The sequence below is a fragment of the Brachyistius frenatus genome, unplaced genomic scaffold (assembly GCF_029030835.1).
Source record: "Brachyistius frenatus isolate BFR_SWC_R1_liver_20210118 unplaced genomic scaffold, ASM2903083v1 Contig_35, whole genome shotgun sequence".
NCBI lineage: Eukaryota > Metazoa > Chordata > Actinopteri > Embiotocidae > Brachyistius > Brachyistius frenatus.
In genome coordinates, this window is record NW_027210634.1 from 2,488,361 (window position 1) to 2,505,433 (window position 17,073).

General features: G+C 45.2%; 3 protein-coding genes across 3 annotated transcripts; all 3 read right to left on the minus strand.

Moving 5' to 3' along the window:
* Positions 1–556: 556 nt before the first annotated feature.
* Positions 557–7,833, minus strand: slc31a1 (solute carrier family 31 member 1). The gene is made up of 6 exons (XM_069700937.1): positions 7,675–7,833; positions 6,188–6,224; positions 4,207–4,352; positions 4,027–4,099; positions 3,354–3,522; positions 557–2,358 (listed from the first exon to the last, which is right to left on the minus strand). The coding sequence occupies exons 3-6, from the start codon at positions 4,348–4,350 to the stop codon at positions 2,157–2,159; spliced, it is 588 nt and encodes a 195-aa protein (XP_069557038.1). The 5' UTR covers positions 4,351–4,352; positions 6,188–6,224; positions 7,675–7,833; the 3' UTR covers positions 557–2,156.
* A 1,968-nt stretch (positions 7,834–9,801) lies between these two features.
* On the minus strand, positions 9,802–11,582 carry atp6v1g1 (ATPase H+ transporting V1 subunit G1). Its single transcript, XM_069700940.1, has 3 exons — positions 11,381–11,582; positions 10,747–10,847; positions 9,802–10,612 (listed from the first exon to the last, which is right to left on the minus strand). Exons 1-3 carry the CDS (start codon positions 11,460–11,462, stop codon positions 10,439–10,441), a joined length of 357 nt encoding a protein of 118 aa, XP_069557041.1. The 5' UTR covers positions 11,463–11,582; the 3' UTR covers positions 9,802–10,438.
* A 713-nt stretch (positions 11,583–12,295) lies between these two features.
* LOC138622274 (uncharacterized) lies at positions 12,296–16,581 on the minus strand. Its single transcript, XM_069700939.1, has 11 exons — positions 16,432–16,581; positions 15,678–15,803; positions 15,096–15,599; positions 14,580–15,015; positions 14,180–14,500; positions 14,072–14,095; positions 13,722–13,899; positions 13,473–13,561; positions 13,323–13,394; positions 13,005–13,135; positions 12,296–12,908 (listed from the first exon to the last, which is right to left on the minus strand). The coding sequence occupies exons 2-11, from the start codon at positions 15,793–15,795 to the stop codon at positions 12,757–12,759; spliced, it is 2,025 nt and encodes a 674-aa protein (XP_069557040.1). The 5' UTR covers positions 15,796–15,803; positions 16,432–16,581; the 3' UTR covers positions 12,296–12,756.
* Positions 16,582–17,073: the final 492 nt, after the last annotated feature.

The following is a 17,073-nucleotide window of genomic DNA, read 5'->3' on the forward strand; positions in this document are numbered from 1 at the left end:
GTGCTGCCGCCTGCGTCTCGGAAGACCGACTCGGGTCCGTCAATCACGTTCTGACGTCACACTGACCCGCCACTGCACTCCTGCGGTTTTAATCCGATTACCCTCTGCAGGAAGCAGCGGGGTAAACGGGGGAGTTTTTAGGTTAGGTAGTTACTTTATTAATCCCCGAGGGGAATTTTTTTTTTTTTTTCGCTACAGCAGCATACAGGAAGCAATAATATAATATATATATATATATATATATATATATTTTTTTATTATTTATTTATTTGTCCCAAGTATCAACCTCACCGTGATGTCACCTGTTGGACAAATTTTTAAACTGTTTTTACTTTGTGATTATTGAGTAAAGAGCAATTGAAAATTTCAAATTTCAGTAATTTATCATTAAATTTTCATTTGTCAACATGAACACGTTCAGCTGTCTTTTGTAGTTATTATTGTTGTATTTTTTTCTTTATTTGTTCTACACTTTCTGTATTTTCCCGTTGACGTCCTGCAGTCTGACGCCGACGCCGTTACTCACCGTTTGCTGCGTACAGACGAGCCGACAAAACACTTTCTAAATAACTTTATTCTGTTTAAATGATTCCAGCATTTCCCGACATGTTTACATCCAGATAAAACAGTTTCCTTCACATACTTATGACATCATAAAACTTTGACGATCAGACGAGTCGATTCACAGAGACACACACACCTGCTGAGACACACACCGCTCAAAAGTCTGTGGACACCTCATGTAGGCACACTGCATAGTCAGAAGTATGTGGACACCTTTTATCAACACGTGGCCAAAAGTATACAGACACCTATTATATTGTTTGTGGACAAGACTGTCCACATACTTATGGCTGCGCAGTGCAGCTGCAAAGAAATCCAGTAACTGATCTGTCCCTGTAATGTCATTGGTCCAGAATGTAAACTCCTCCCATCTCAGTGTGAATTGTTTAAAAACAATTAAAAAAAAAAAAATCACAACATTACAATGACTTTCCCATAATTGACCCATTCATTGGCTGAAAGAGACTCCGTTAACTACAACACGAAAACACAAAGGTCTTGAAGAGACATCGAGGCTCCAGGTTCTGAACAGCACCTCCTAAAGGTCGAACACAGTAAGGCAGCAGGCGGCGGCTTTAAGGCCGACGGTGACCGTGGAAACGTCCATGAGTTAAAAAATAGAAACTGGCCGATCAATTTAACGTGTCAAGTTTCGTGATGTTTATTTAAATTAAAAAATAAACAAACAAAAAAATAGTCGCTTTACGGAGGAAATTAAAATCTGAAAGTTTTTATTTATATTATCGTCTAAATCAAATGTCTGAGCTCGGATTGGCCAGCTCATCCCCCCCCCCAAAATCTTTTAAACACATATTTTCTTGGAAAATTTAATGGGAGGATTTTTTTTTGTTTTTTTGTATAAACTGATCATTAAAACATAAACAGACTTTCAGTAAAATCCAAACATCTAAAGTTTTGATGACAACATTTGATTATGTTTTTTGTTTCCTGCGAGTCGGCTGATGACCTCATGACGATGGTCCGCTCGAGTCTGGACAACAACAAAAACTTTTTACGATCACGTCAAAGAATTGCACTGAAACATTTCAAAATAAATGACATCCTAATGATTTTATGAACTGCTTCGATGCCGTTTGATGATTGGTGGCTTACTAACGAGCTGCTAACTAAGAGAAGAAGTGTATATGTGAGCTATGTATGCTAACATTTGGCCAGCTAACCTTCCAGTTATCATGGCACTAAAAAAAACAACAACAACAGACAGAATCAGGTGATTTGGCCAATCAGAAACTTCTGAGGTGACACGCGCGCTGATTGGCTGACTTGCCCACCAGCAGGAGTTAATAAAGGGGATATTTATTTATTAAAAAAAAAAAAAAAAAAACAACAACAGGAAGTCCCGTTGAGGATTATCGCTAACTTGTTTGATTAGTTTGTAAGATAACCTACTGTGTGACGCGGCGTTACCATGGATACCCAGTAACGTCTGGAATTTAGTGTGTTGTTTTCTGTGCCGATTTAATTTGTTGTTAGTTCTACGAGCACGTCGGCAGCGTGCCAACAAGAGGGAAAGTGTCGGTTTAGCACGAGTTGATTGTGATCAGCAGATATAACGCCAACTAGCACGCCGGCTAATGGCAATGCTCCGTGATGTCGACGACCACCGCTTTCCGCCAGCTGAACAGGAAGTACCCCATGCCGGCGCCGAACGCAACGGCGATGCAGAGGTAGCCGTTGTAGGTCATGAAGACGAGCATCAGGAAGTAGCTCACGACCACCTGGATGATGTGCAATAGGGTTTGCATGAAGTGGGCGGGGCTTAGCATCCGCTGCCTGGTGGGACGAGAATAAAAGGTTTAGTGTCAACGGCAGCGTTGGCATTTTAGGATATTAAGTGTTAGCGCAACCTTTAACGTTAGCAGTTCCCTTTATTTAAAAAAAAAAAAATAGTCCAGCGAGGTTTGTTAGCAGTCAAGATGTGATTCTTTGTGACCGTTGGGTGTTAACGCGGTACACTACAATTTCATCTTTGGCGTTGGTGCCGTCAGCTGAAACGTAGCTTCAAAAGGTTACCACGTTGTAAACGAGGATAAAAGTTAATAACGCCAACAGTGAGCCAACTAAAATACTGCAGGTGGTATGAATGAATATGGTGTTAGCAGTGGTCCCAGTTAGCATTAGTCTCCTTTTAATGCTGCAGACTTAGCTGCTCGTTCACGTTAGCCTTTAGCATTAGAGCTAAAACCTCATTTCAACATTTTTCCTGTTTGCTTCCTGGTTAGTGTTAGCATAGGCTCCGGTTTCACAGAGCAGAGCGCCACCTGCAGGCGCTGCACCCCAACACAGGAAACAGAGAGAGGACGTTCTCGAGTCCAGTCAGACACCTGAAATCCACCAGAGGAGGTAAGACCTGAATTAATATTGCAGAAGAAGACAGATCCCAAATGACTTCCTGTGGTGAGATCCTCCAATCAGAGCCCGCCGCCGCTCGTTACAAATTCACCGATCAAACATCAATGTCAGTCTGATCAGAGCATCTCAGAACAAGAACCAAGACAAGAACCAGAACCTAAACCAGGACAGTTACCTCAGAGACAATCCTGAGTGGCGGGGCTTTCTTCCAACAGGAGGCTCCGCCTCCTCCAAATAGTGACTGTCAGTCACTGAGCTAACAGTAAACATGACAACATCAAGAGCGTCCGGTATCCACCGAGTTCTAGTTTAAAATTTCTGACAGGAAGTGGATAAAAGTCTGAATTCTTCAACTCCACCCTCAGCGTCTCCACCATATCCTGCTGTGTGTGCAACTGTTAGCGTTAGCGACGTACCCGACTGTCTTGTGCGTCTCCATCAGCACCGTCCCATCAGACCCCGGGAGCGGCATGGAGTTGTAGCGGACGTTGACCTGACTGCGACGCAGCAGCGCTTCACGACCGATCTTCAGCCCCTCGTACAGGACGGCCAATAGGAAGACACCTATACACGCCCCGACCATCTCTGATTGGACGACAGAAGGACGGGGCGGGGGTAAATAAATGTTCTCAGAAATAAATAAATAAATTCGTGTGAAATCATACAAGTATAAATGACAACACAAACAATATGAAGCTCTAAATATTGAAAAAAAATTACAAAACCAAAACAGATTTTTTTTTTTAAGTATTAATAAAATATAACAAAAAAGTAAATCTAAAAGTTGAAAATATAATAATAATAATAATAATAAAAAATCAACCAGAAACTTTACATTATTATGCATTTCATCAGGGTGTAGATTGTTTGCACACAATTTCTTATCTCCTTTCAGGTTAGCATAGAGCTAAATAGAACTCTGGTGAGCATGCTCAGTATGAATTCAAACAGGCAGCGCAGAAATGTCTCACCAGACATCAGGTTGGAAAACGAGGTAAATCAGGGAGATTCACCGGTTGGTTTAATAGGAGCGTAATAACCTGACCTAATGAAAAATGTAATTAAGTTAATTAGGCCCCTCCCACTGACCTCCAGGTGAGTTGATGAGCAGCCCGGTGAACAGCAGCTCCACATTGTTGTAGCCGAAGTAGAAAGTCATCACCTAGGCAACAACAACAGTGGCATGAAAGCTGACATCACAGTTAGATGCATGACATCATGTACAAGCCCCTTTCACAGCACGTGGCAGTGATAAGTTCCACCCCTCACCATTCCCCCATGGGACCCATCATCCCCTCCTCCTCCTCCGTGGTCATGTCCACCACTGGTGGACGGAGTCATGGTGTGATGTTGGTGGTGGTCCATTGGCATGGTGCTGTGGTTCATGTGGTTCATGTGGTCCATGTGGTTCATGGCTGCCAGGAAACAAAACTCATTATCAATATAAATATGAATGTTATTACTATTATTATGCCTTGTCTTTTTTTTTTGTTGGTATAACTCTGCTCTGAGTTTTGGAACTGCAGCTCCCACAATGCTTTGGGGCTGTAAACAGGGAAGTTGAACTTTCAGGAGGGCTGGTGCTGGACTGAATGAGCTGTAAGGACTCTACGCTGCTCTGTGATTGGTCGCTTCACTGTCAGTCCAGAGAAGTTCACACTGGATCCGAACGTATGCGTTTCGTGTGTGAGTTTAGATCTCTAAACTCCAGCAGCTCCACCTGCTGGCAGACTACGGTCACTACACATCGTTCAAGGTGACAGTCAGCTGGAATATAAACCACACACTGAAGACTAAGATGGACGACATGTCTCCACTTCCTCCCCCTAGAAAAAAACAGAACTAAAGTCATTGCTGCCATCTCGTTCTAGTGTCCACTGCCACCATCAGGTCACACTGTGAACTACAACACTGCCACCATCAGGTCACACTGTGAACTACAACACTGTCCCCATCAGGTCACACTGTGAACTACAACACTGCCACCATCAGGTTACACTGTGAACTACAACACTGCCACCATCAGGTCACACTGTGAACTACAACATTACAGAGAGAAACAGTTCAACAGTTCCCAAATGAGCGACAGAAAACCTAATTTATTAGAATCGTATGAAATCAGCTGGATGAATATCATATCGTACAAGTTTATTTACAAACTCTCAGAGTAAAAACTTCTCTTCTTCTTCTTCATCAGGTGCAGTTTTAAATAATAATAATAAACAGAAGACTCTCCTACCCGCCTGCGCTCCCTGATCCGACTCATCCACAGAGAGACTGAACACCGGTGACATCACGGCGGCCACTGGGCTCGTCCCAGCGCCGTAACCGCGGTAACGGCCTGACATCACAGAACAGACAGCCCGCTTTAATCCGATTGGCTGTCAGGCCCCGAGGCTACAGGAGCCAGAACAAGCCAATCAGAGCGCTCCGTACTGCTGTTTTCCATCAGCGAATAAGATCACAGCATCATTAACATTAACTGTAAGGTCGGTCATCGCCGTCGGCAACACTTACTTCCCGTTTCCTGTCAGCATCACTTTGAGTTCAAATCCAGTGTCTTTTGCCCGCTCTCTCTCTCTTTGATTAATAATTATTTCAGACCTGATGGACTTGCATCAGGTCTGATCTGACAGATATGATTGCAGGTTCATGTCCTGGTTACAGACTGATAAGACGTGTACCTCCCCTGGTCGGCGTGTCTCCTGATGATAACAGACTGATCGCAGGTGAAGGGGATGAAGGTCCTCCAACAGCTGATAAATGGTTAGAGACATGAAACGCGGATGTTCAGACTCGGTGACTGTACTTCCTGTTCATGTCATTATCCCTGATGTCCTTTCAGAAAAAAACTCCAAGGGAACAGACGCTTCAGAAGTTGCCTGAGAATCTGTCTGATTTCAAGACTCACAGTGATTACTGATGTTTTTCTGATTACCCATGATGGACCGCAGCCTGGAGCTGCCCACACACATTGAACATCACTGTATCCATGGCAATACCTCACGTATTCAAGTGCTGTCTCACACCTGAAAAGCAGCTGAAGCTTCCTCTGATCAATCAGTTTGATCACTGATGGATCAATCAGCCTGAGCTCTCTGCGAAGGAAACAGGACTTTCAAAATAAAAGTAGAACTTTCTTCCTCTTCACCTCCTGTCATCCACCTGCATCTTGTAGTCTCCTGCATTGTGATTGGCTGTTACCTGGTAAAGTTTCTTTGAAAATTTTCGAACAGTCGAGACGTCTTACCTGGAGGAGAACGAGGGGCGACCGAGCACTGCAGGCACTGGAACAGACAAAGAGAGAGAGAGAGACAAATGAGCCTTTAACAGCCAATAAAAACTGATAACAGATCAGCGTCAGCCAACAGAGGCTGACATGATTATCAGACAGCTGATTAGCTGTGAGGATGCTGTTTGACAGCCAATGAGAAGCTGAGGATCGACAGGAAGACTTGAACCCTTTGACCGGTTTCTCTGTTCTGATGTTCAGACGTGTTCATCGTCTTCACGTCACGTTTCCAGGTTGGACTGTCAGGGCGGGGCTTAGAGGGCTGAACATCTCTGATTGGTCGAGAGCGCTGATGTTTTCCAGTATGTTTAAAAAAAAAAAGAAGAAAAAACACGTGTTCATCAAGACAGTTCACGAAGCCGCTGATCCACGTCTCCGGGTCTTTGTGGTCCACGTCTGTCGTCTGGGTCGCTGGCATCCATGTCTCCGGGTTCTTGTGGGCCACGTCTCCGATGCAGACGACGCTGCCTTCCAACAGAACAGCCGAGTTCGTGGTTACGACACAGGCAGTCGTGCGTGCGGGCTGCTCGGCGTTCAGGAGGAACTGTGATTTGGTCCACTGCAGACTGTCAGGCCACAACGCAGAACCAGAACCGGTCTGTTTGCGGGAGACCAGGTCCTCATCGCTACACAGATGTGTTTGGTTCTGTTGTCAGGTGTGTTTGATTCTGTTGTCAGGTGTGTTTGGCTCTGTTGTCAGGTATGTTTGGCTCTGTTGGGTGTGTTTGGGTTCCCTCTCGTGTTGTTGTTGGCTCGCTGTTAAAAGCCTCGTTTGTTTCTGCAGTCACTTCCCGCTCTGTCGCTGCTCTAAGTTCAAGTGAACCTGCAGCTGTTTGTTCTCTCACACTGCCTCATTGTTCTCAGCTGGTTCTGCTCCTCTGTCACTTTCATCTGTTCATCTTTCAGGCATCTGATTCACGAGGAAAAGCAAGACAGAACAACACATCCATTCTCACGGTGCAACTCAGGTAGCCGGGAGAGGTGATGCTCGCGTGCACGCGCACGGTGGACTTTAACTTGCAACTGTTCCGTCAGCGCACAAATTGCCCTGTGATCGGTGTGCCCTGATCCACCGATCACCGCGTGAACCCAATGCCCTTAAATCCTGCCCGTTTCTTTTGAACCCCCCCCCCACACACGGGGTCGCCGGCGGAGATGAAAGTAGCTCAATTCACGAAGAGTGAGGGTTGACGGGAACAAGGACTCTGCAGGTGAACTCTCGTCAATCTGAATTTACTACGAGACCTGATCGGTTCTGAAACCGGTCCGGGTTTCGGATTCGAACGTGTGTTTTCAGATAAAATAATAATAATAATAATTTAAAAAAAAGAGCTTTAAACTGTGACATTTTTCGAGGGACTTTTATTCAGTAGCCAATAATGTGCTAGCGTGTAGCAGCAGAGGTCACAGAGTTACCAAAACACAAAACCAGGCGGCGAGCTCACCTGAGGATGATCCGACACTTCTTCTTCTTCTTCTCCTTTTCCTCCACTCCAAAACACGCAACCAACCCGCGGCCAGAAAACACAACAGAAGAAGAGAAGAAAGAAGAGGAAAGTCTCCGGTCTCCTTCGCTCCTCTTCACCGCCGCTCCGCCGCTGCCGCTGTTCGCTGGCGTCATGACGTTTTTCCGCAAGGCACAGAGGAGGAGCTCGGAGAACGTTTCACGGTTTGGACCAATCAAAAGCCGAGCCTAGAAATGATGGGCGGGGCTTTGGGGGAGCCACGTAAGTGCTGTTTGGTAGTGAGGAGTCATGTGATCTCTTGGCGCACGTGAAGACAAAAAGTTAAATTCAATTCTATTCAATTATTGAAATGTAATTAAATTGAATTAAATCACCCATGATACAGACAATATATGAATACAGGAATATATATATATATATATATATTTTTTTTAAGAAACATTTAAGCATAATTTAAAGTTTTTCTATCAGCCACCAACATAATACTGTAAAAAGATGATCAATAACAGCAGCCGAGGAGTATTATGTCATAAACTGACGGAGAATTAAAGGTCCTCAGTGCTGCTGAAACCAGCAGCGGGCGCTCTACACGTCCACATGTCCTTCAGTGTCACAGTGGACACACTCCTATTGTTCTGGTTCTGGTTATTGATGGAACCAAATAGATTAACCTGTCAGCACCGTCTGCTGTGAGGACACTGGGGTCTGGTCAGTTTCCATGGAAACGAGGTGCTCATGAGCTAAAACTAAAGTTCTCAGAATTATCCAGAACTGATCAGGTACAATCAGGTGAGGTAAGAAGTTTATTAAAGCTGCTTGTTTGTAATCAATAAAAAGTTTCTTTTGTCCTTCTTCCACGTGACCAACAAAACTTTAGAACTTTAATCATCAACCTGACGTCTGGTTTTCTGGTGTCTGAAGAGTCTGAACCAGAAATGTAGAATTCCCTGAGATTAATATTTTGATAGGTTGAATATATTTTAGTAAATTAGAGGGGTTTTGAAAAACACTAACTTCCGACAATCACATGTATTGATTACACTTGAATGTTGAGGACAAACTAAAGAATTTTAGTCAGGCCTGATGATGATGAAGATGATGATGAAGATACAGGTACAGGTGATACAGACTCGTGGGAATTTAAGTTGAAACTGAACCGGAGTCTGTGGATAACCCGACAAGTATGACGTCACGGAGGTGTGAACTACAACGCTGCCACCATCAGGTCACACTGTCATCACGTCTTTCTCATGTTCATCCAGCAGACTGATGGATTTAAAGCTCATTTAAATTATTCTGTACACTTGTTTCAGTCATTTTGTCCGATCTCTAGAAATTATCGTATCATAAGTTCGTCACGTGTTGTGTGTGTTGTAAATACACCTTAAAACGTACCGAAGCACAATATAGTAAATGTACTTTTCAACATTAGAGATCAAATAAAAAAAAAAATCCGTTTTCAGGCGTTGCCTCCAGAAAACATGTTGAAATCAGACATGAGATGTTACAGTAAAGCGAAATAAAGGAGAATAAAAACAGAAACAGACATTCATCCTGAAAAGTTTCTCGGTTCTATTATTGATGTAACTTCTGTTATTTTTAACTGTTTCAATAAAGACAGAAATATGTGACTCATTATTTCCTGAGCGTAACGCAGAAAAACACGGAACTGCTGCTGCGGCGCAGAAACAGTTCTGCAACAACAGCAGGGCGGATCCTGAATCTGAGCTGACAAAGACCTGCTGTGGTCTGGTCCGGTCCAGTCTGGGTCAGGTGGTCGGTTCCAGTCCGTGTCACTCTGACTAGTCCAGGTAAAACAATTACCGTTTTTGCTTGGTTTTCAGTTCCAGAACTTGTCATTTAAAAGACCCGGTTACACTCAACAGCTCCACAAATCTTCCTGAACTCCTGGAACCTTCTCAAGGGCCCACGGTATTTGTTAAAGGCCCTTTTTAAGGACCTTCTGAGGTTCTCAAGGTATCCTCAGCTCTCCACACCATAATACCCATTTGCTTATTAGCACTCCTGGAACCTCCTTCAGGATTCCAGGTTCACTTGTTGGTTTTAACTTTAAATATCAACCAATCACAGAGCAGCAGCCCACAGTTTCAGCCAATCAGCAGTCGCTTTAATATGTTCTGTTTTATCATCATCACTTTACAGACAAGAAGAAGTCACATGGTTACAAACAGAAAACAACAACGTAGAAGTGGACAAGAGTTTCGCAATAAAAGTGTTTCATATTCTCCAGCCAATCAGGTTTGAGAGCAAAGATGAGTTGTGAGAAAACAACCAATCAGCAGCTCACTTACTGTTTTTCACTCGTGTCAATTTTATTTTGTTTGACTTTAAACACCAGATTTTCCCTTCAAACCTGACTGACATCGTGAAGAAATACTTTTATTTTGTTAGATTCACAATAGATTTAAAGAAAAAACAAAATTTGATTTTGATATATATAAATATTTTGTAAACATCAGCACAGTAACAACAACATTAATTTAGGTTCTCGTCTTCGGAGCAGGAAAACACGAAGAAATGAACTTTGCACCTTCAAAATAAAAGTTATGAGATTGTGCCAAATTTTCAAAATTTCAGAAAATTTAGTTTGAGTCACTAAAACTTGACAAACTAAAACGGTTTGGGCTTTTATCGGAGCTAAAAGAGCTAACGTTCATGTCTCCTATGTTTGCCCCGCCCCTCTCGCGTTGACCCCGCCCGCCTCATGCGTGACCACGCCCCTTCAACCGGCCACACGGTAGTTGATGTGAAACTCCGGCTTGATGTCGCAGACGCGTCGCAGCAGCTCACCCAGCACCGCCTCACGGTTGCCGTGGTAACTCTGCTGGATACGAGCCATCCGCTCTACCGTGTCACGGTCCACCTCTACCGCGCTGTTGCCATGGGAACCGAGAGCCTGCACACAGATGCGGGGAACGAAGAGGTTAAGCATAAAAGAGAAATATGAACTCGGTAAAACCATGAAAGAAATGGAAACGGGAAAGGAAGAAGAAAGTAAAAAGATGAGGAGGAAGAGGAGGGTGTACGCACAGCAGCTTCTTTGGTCTTGAACTCTTTCTCCCTCTGCAGTCGGTACTGTTCGATCTCGGCTTGAGCTTCTTCCTTGGCCTGCTTCAGTCGGCGGTTTTTACCTGCAAAAAAAAACAACCAACAACAACACATAAGACATTTCCATCTTTACGTGACACCATCAGTGTATCCCATGATGCTCAGCGTCAGCAGATACCGACGGGAAAAGCGTGAATAAAAAACGACGCGCGGAATGAAACGTTTTGTTCCGCGGTTGAACCAGAGCCCGTTTTAAAAAAAAAAAACGTCTGCCGTTTTTGTGTCAGAAACTCGCCGGAAGAAACGTCACGTCTGCGGTCAGGAGTGTTGCCGTGAGCCGGTTAAGGCGAGGGTCGGTTCGGCTGCTCACAGCAGGCTCCGGTTCGGTTCTGAGTCAAGAAGAAATCCGAGCAGCGTCAGAGGATCTCTAAACTCGTCCGGTTTTCTAACGGACTTCTGCACCCACCACGGGTATAGCACTGGGTTCTACACGGTTCTACACGGTTCTACTGGTTCCTGCCTCACACCGTTACTTTGGTTTTGGATTTTCTCCGCTACCGGACGATTATCTGCGTGCAGGCCGCGGCGGGCTCGCGAGGCCGTCTGCGCTACTCACGTTTGCGGGCCTCGGCCACCTTCTCGGCCGCTCTCTTCTCGGCCTGCAGCAGCTGCTGGATCCCCTGAGACTGACTCGCCATGTTGGGTCGGAGGAGGAGGAGGAAGAACCGGTCAAAAGAAGCACGGAGACGAAGGTCGACGGAGGATTTGACTTCTTCCTCTCTGTTGTGACTGAAGTCAGCTGATGTGACGTCACGCTGCGGAAGATCATGTGACGTTGTCACGGGGCGGGCGAGGAGGGATTTGGAGTGGGGAAACTCTTCTTCGCCGAGTTTTAATGGTAAACTGTAACCAGGCACGGCATCAGCGCTCCCTGCAGGTGAAAGAGTCCGGATCCTCTTCAGTCCCGTTCAACTGTTTTTACCACTGACCGGATGTAAAATCAGAGACCATCAAAACCTGATATAAAACCAGAGACCATGAAGATCAGATATAAAACCAGAGACCATGAAGACTGTTGTCACTCGGACCCAACGCTGAATTTATTAGATTTTGGGGGTCAAAGGTCACGGCGACCTCAAATCACTCCAGAATTCTAACACAAATGTGTGACGGGATGAAATGATGACGTTTTATATCCCAAGAGGTCGGAGGTCAGCTTCACAATTTGGTAGTCTGGACAGACAAGGGAGGCTGCGGCCCAGGCGGTAGAGCGGGTTGCACACCAATCGAAAGGTTGGTGGCTCGATCCCCAGCTCCTCCTGTCCACGTGCCCAGGCGTCCTCGAGCAAGACACTGAACCCTAAATTGTTGTAAGTCGCTTTGGATAAAAGCGTCAGCTAAATGAAATGTAAAGACATATGGAGGGAGACCGACAGCTGACTGTTGGAGCAGGTTCTGTTGGGTGTAACAGAGGTCAAAGGTCAGAGATATTCAAACATGTAAATGTTGACAAACAAAGGCAGAAACTTCCTCAGCAGAAACAAATTTTAATTGTTCCAAAAATAGACACATTCTCATCAGAAATATATTTTACAGTTTAAAAACCAGCAGCTACTCTGCAGTACTACACGGTACTACACAGAATACTACAGACAGGGTGTGTGTGTGCGGAGGGGGGTCACCTTTGATATTGAACTAAAACACAAAGTCAAAACAAAGCATGCCATGTGTGTCACACGGGGCGTGGCCAAGTGACATCATCCACACTGTAAAAATTAAATATTCCAGGAGATTTTCACATTTCATCATCCAACACTGTAAAAAAATTAAAAACCTCAAGTACACTGCAAAAAAAAAAAAAAGAAAACAGAATTAAACCCACCCATCAGACCACCTAGCTGACCATGTCACCGTGGTAACGCAGCTTAGCGGGCATGCTAGCAGCTCTGTTCATTTGGCCTTTAGTCAGCTGACAGGAAGTCGTGTCACAGCTCACACGTCCAGGCCTTGACGTGTCAGGAAGTCTTCGAGCGCGCTCAGTCGCTCCACCAGCATCACGTCCAGGTCCGCGTCATCGTCACCCGAGCCGAGGCAGTGTCGCCGAGCCGCCCCCCGTTTCCTCGGCAACATGGCAACAGGAATTCCTAAAACACACACACGTAGGCAGCGCTGATCAATAGAACTAATCACCGATCAATAGAAAACAGGAACATGAACACAACAAACAAGCTGCAGCGTACCTTGTGGCCTCTTCCTCTTCCTGGGCTGAGTGAAGTCAGGAAAAAGGAGGAGCCTGCGCCTCCTCTGCTGGCCAATCAGAAGCAGCGCTCCGTCCTTCTCCCGAGGCTCCTCGAAGATTGTCTCCAGACTCCTGCAGGACGACAGCAGAGCATGCTGGGAGAGTGAATCTGTCCTGTAGGGTGATGCGAGACTAAGCTCACAGCTGACTGAAAGGTCACGGCCTTTCAACCATCTCAGCTGATCAACGCCAAAAATTACCAACTACCTGTTGTTTTTTTTTTTTTTTTTTACTTGTTGGCTACGTTTGTAGTTTTTACCTGTTGGTAGTTGGAGATTTGTAGTTCTTGTTGGTGTAAATCTCCTCCAGACTGAACTCCTTCTTCCTTAACCTGAAAAAAATGTACACGATCAACATTTCAACATCTCAATTGATTTTAAACGGTCTTTCTGCTTCCCACCCTCCTGACCTTTTGACCTTTGGCAATCCCATGGGTGTGAGCGGCGTTTCTCGTGGTGATGCCCGGCGGATTCGGATCTGCGAGACTCGTTTACCGCGCTGGGGTGAAAAGAAGTCATAAAACAAAGCAAAGCAGAGTAGAAAATAAGCACAGATCTCGGTCGGCAGGAACGGTTCTGGTTTTGGATGGAAAAATTCTGGATTATTCAGAGAGGAAGGAAAAATGAAGGGTTAAAAAATGAAGATCAAAAAAGTTCACCTCTCCGTTGGAGCTGAGAAACTCTGAGCCAGCTGCTGATTGGCCAGCAGGGAGCGGAGCCGACAGTCCATTGGCTGAACACGCAGGGAGGGGCAGGGCTCGTCGCCGGGGCAGGTGGAGGCTAGGAGCACTGTGATTGGCCCGCCTCTTCTGCTGTCGCTGGGCGGAAAATGCTGGGCTGAAACACAGTTGTGTTTTTAATTGTTGTTCTCACAAACAAAAACTTTTAAATAGACATTAAAGTGCTCAGAGTAATGTGGACACAAAAGCAGATTTACAAAATAAAACGTGTGATTTATTCAATAAATAAGTAAAAGAATAAATTCAGCGTTAGGATCTTTAATAATTACCTCGGTGTCGGCATTCGCACATAACTGTGGACAAAAGATGAGAAAATTAAAAATCAGCTAGAACATTTATGAATATTAATGAGATATTTAAATAAAATGCTGACCAACCAGTGGTCACTGCTCAGGCTGGGCGGAGCCGTCCAGTCCTTTAGAGGCCTCAGGGGACTCCAACTAGCTCCGCCCCTCACCGATTCTTTCATCACCTCCATAGCAAAAGCTGACAGGCACAGCATGGGGGCGTGGTTAAAGGAGGAGGAGGAGGAGCACAGCCACAGGCGGAAAGCACTGTGATTGGAGGAGAGTGAGAGGGGAGGGGTGAAGTCAGAAAAACGCCACTGGCCAGAGGATGCGGTGAAGGCTTCTGATTGGCTGCAGGTCTGACCACTCCGAGCTGTCGGCAGGAGGTGCAAGGCATGCCGGGAGGAGGAGCTGCACATGGAGGAGAAAAGGAGAAATTAAAGGTGTGTGTGTCCTCTCTGGTTGTTTCTCTGGGCTCTCGCCTGCTCACCTGTGCAGTGCTCGGTAACCGTTCTTCCTGACAACCATGGCCTTCTCTGATTGGCTGCTTCCTCTCTCCTCTCTTCTTCTGCGTTTCCTCTGGCTGAACTTGTGTAGAGTGAGTGGCGCCTCCTCCTCCGCACCTCCTCCTCTGAAGGAGACCGCCATCCGCCCCACAAACCTCCCATCCTCCTCCTCCTCTTCATCTTCTTCTCTGCTTTCTGGAAAAATACTAAAGTCTCCTCCTCTGTGGTTCTTCCTCCTCCTCTGCCTCCTGCTGGCATCCTCCTCCTCTTCTCTCCTTCTCTTCTCTGAGAGGATGAAACTGGAGGAGAGAGGAGGAGTGGGCGACTTGTCACTGTCCGACGACGATGATGAAGAATACGAGGTGGTGACAGGTGGGAGTGGGGCGGGGCTACAACATCTGGAGGTGAAGGCAGGTGAACCTGAGGACGACACATGACCTCTGTCAGACAGTCTGAGGAGGAGCAGGAAGAGGAGACGAAGGACGAAGCTGACAACTCACCAACGGAAGAGGGTACTCCTCCTTCTTCTCCTGTCTGCGTGCTCCTCTTCTTCCTCCTCCTCTTCGTCCTGCTTCTCCTCTCCAGAGAGTCCAGACGTCGGCCAAGGGAGGCTAGAGCTCCTCGCAGGAGGCGCCGCATTTCCAACCGGTGAGCTGAGAGGAGGCGAGGCAGGAGGGAGGCGCAGGAGCAGCACGGGGGAGGGGGAGGAGGAGGAGGAGAAGTGAAAGAATGAGCTGGAGGAGGAAGGGGAGGAAAAGGAGGCGGTGAAGAAAAGAGGGATGGAGGAGAGGAGGTAGAAAGAGAAGAAGAAATGATCTGAGGAGGAAAAGAGAGTGAAGATGGAGGAGAAGGAGGAGGAAGGAGAGAATTAAAGTGACGATGAAGGAGAGGATGAGGAGGAGCAGGGTCAGAAGGAAAAAGGGGGGAAACAGGCAGAGGAGGAGAGGAAGATGAAGAGGAGGAGGAAGAAGAGCTCCATGGAGGAGCAGGAGGAGAGAAAACTCCTGGAGGAGGAGAAACAGTCGTTACCGTGGAGCCATAAATGTAAACAAACAGCTGATCAAACACAAACAAACAAACACCTGCTTGAGTCTCCTCCTCATCCTCATCAGCTAATGGGAGCGCAAGGGGCGGAGTCACCGCTGTCAAGCCCCGCCCCCTGTCGTCACTTTCGTTGAGAGTCAATGGTCGAGAGAGCATCGCGAAGACTGCAGAGAGAGAATAAATAATCAATACAATCGTCACGTTACAATAACATCTGAACAACACGCAAACATTATTGAATTTATTTACTATAAAACACAAAACATTTTAATGTTGCAACTGAAAAAACAAAACAAAAAAAACAACTAAAAATTGAGTTGAAAGTATTCAGTGATGCTTAAAAACTTCAAATAAGCGGACATTTTAAAAGACAGAGTCATATTTCTGGAGAATAAAATCGTTAAAACTTCTCAGAAATGACGTCAACACACGAAAACGCTTCAGTGAACGTTCTTTAAAACGTTCAGGTGCTCTCATATCGTCTCGCGAGATTTCAATGACTCCTGCTAAAATCCCAGAAATATTCCAGTATGTCTGTTTTTACTTGTCAGCTGATTAACGGCTCATTCTGACGCTTTTATTTCGTCACAGCGGGATGCTGAGTGACGATACACAAAGGGGAGCTCAGACAAAAGCGACATTGTTGCGGGTCGAGCTGAGGATGAAACGACATTTTGGGGGAAATCAAAGGAAAGTGGTCGGGCTAGCAGCGGCTAGCTTCCGTTAGCAGGCTTTACTCTGGGTGAAGCTGTTAAAGCGGGACAAACCGGGACATTTAGGGGTTCATGTTACCTTTCTCAAGCCCCGCAGATCCGTTGGTCTCCGTTAAGTCCTCTTATCTCTCATGTTAGACAGTTTGCCGGCAGGAAAATGCCGAATCTGGCCGGTTTTTCCAGAGGAATCGGTGCCTCTATTATCACAGAAGACCGGCGTCAAGCTAACGGAAGTCCCACTTTCCGTGATAATTTTCAAAATAAAAGAACTGTCAGGAAAACGGAAATTAAATGGGAAACAAAAGATTAGTTTAAAAGATCTTTTTAAACTAAATCTCACAATGAAAACGGGACGAGTTCCTCCTTTTAACTATTTTTTTAAATTATTTTTTTTACCATAATTGTATATACTATTATCTATTCTAACTTTAACTATGTATTTATACGTTGTATATTAAGTTTCCAAAACACAAACAGAAACAAACTTGAATACAACTTTAAAATTGGTTTATTAATTACATTGTAATACATTGTATTGTGTGTGGGTGAATCTGAACCTTCTCTGGCAAGTGTTTTTTTAATTTTTATTTTAAATGTATTGACCTTGTCAAATAAATATTCCTTTTTTCACTTAATGTTTTATTTTGTAGGATGACATGCAGCTCAGCCTCAGCAGATTCCAGTTTCTTCTGGAGTTTTTCTTTCTGTTCTGAGTTCCTGA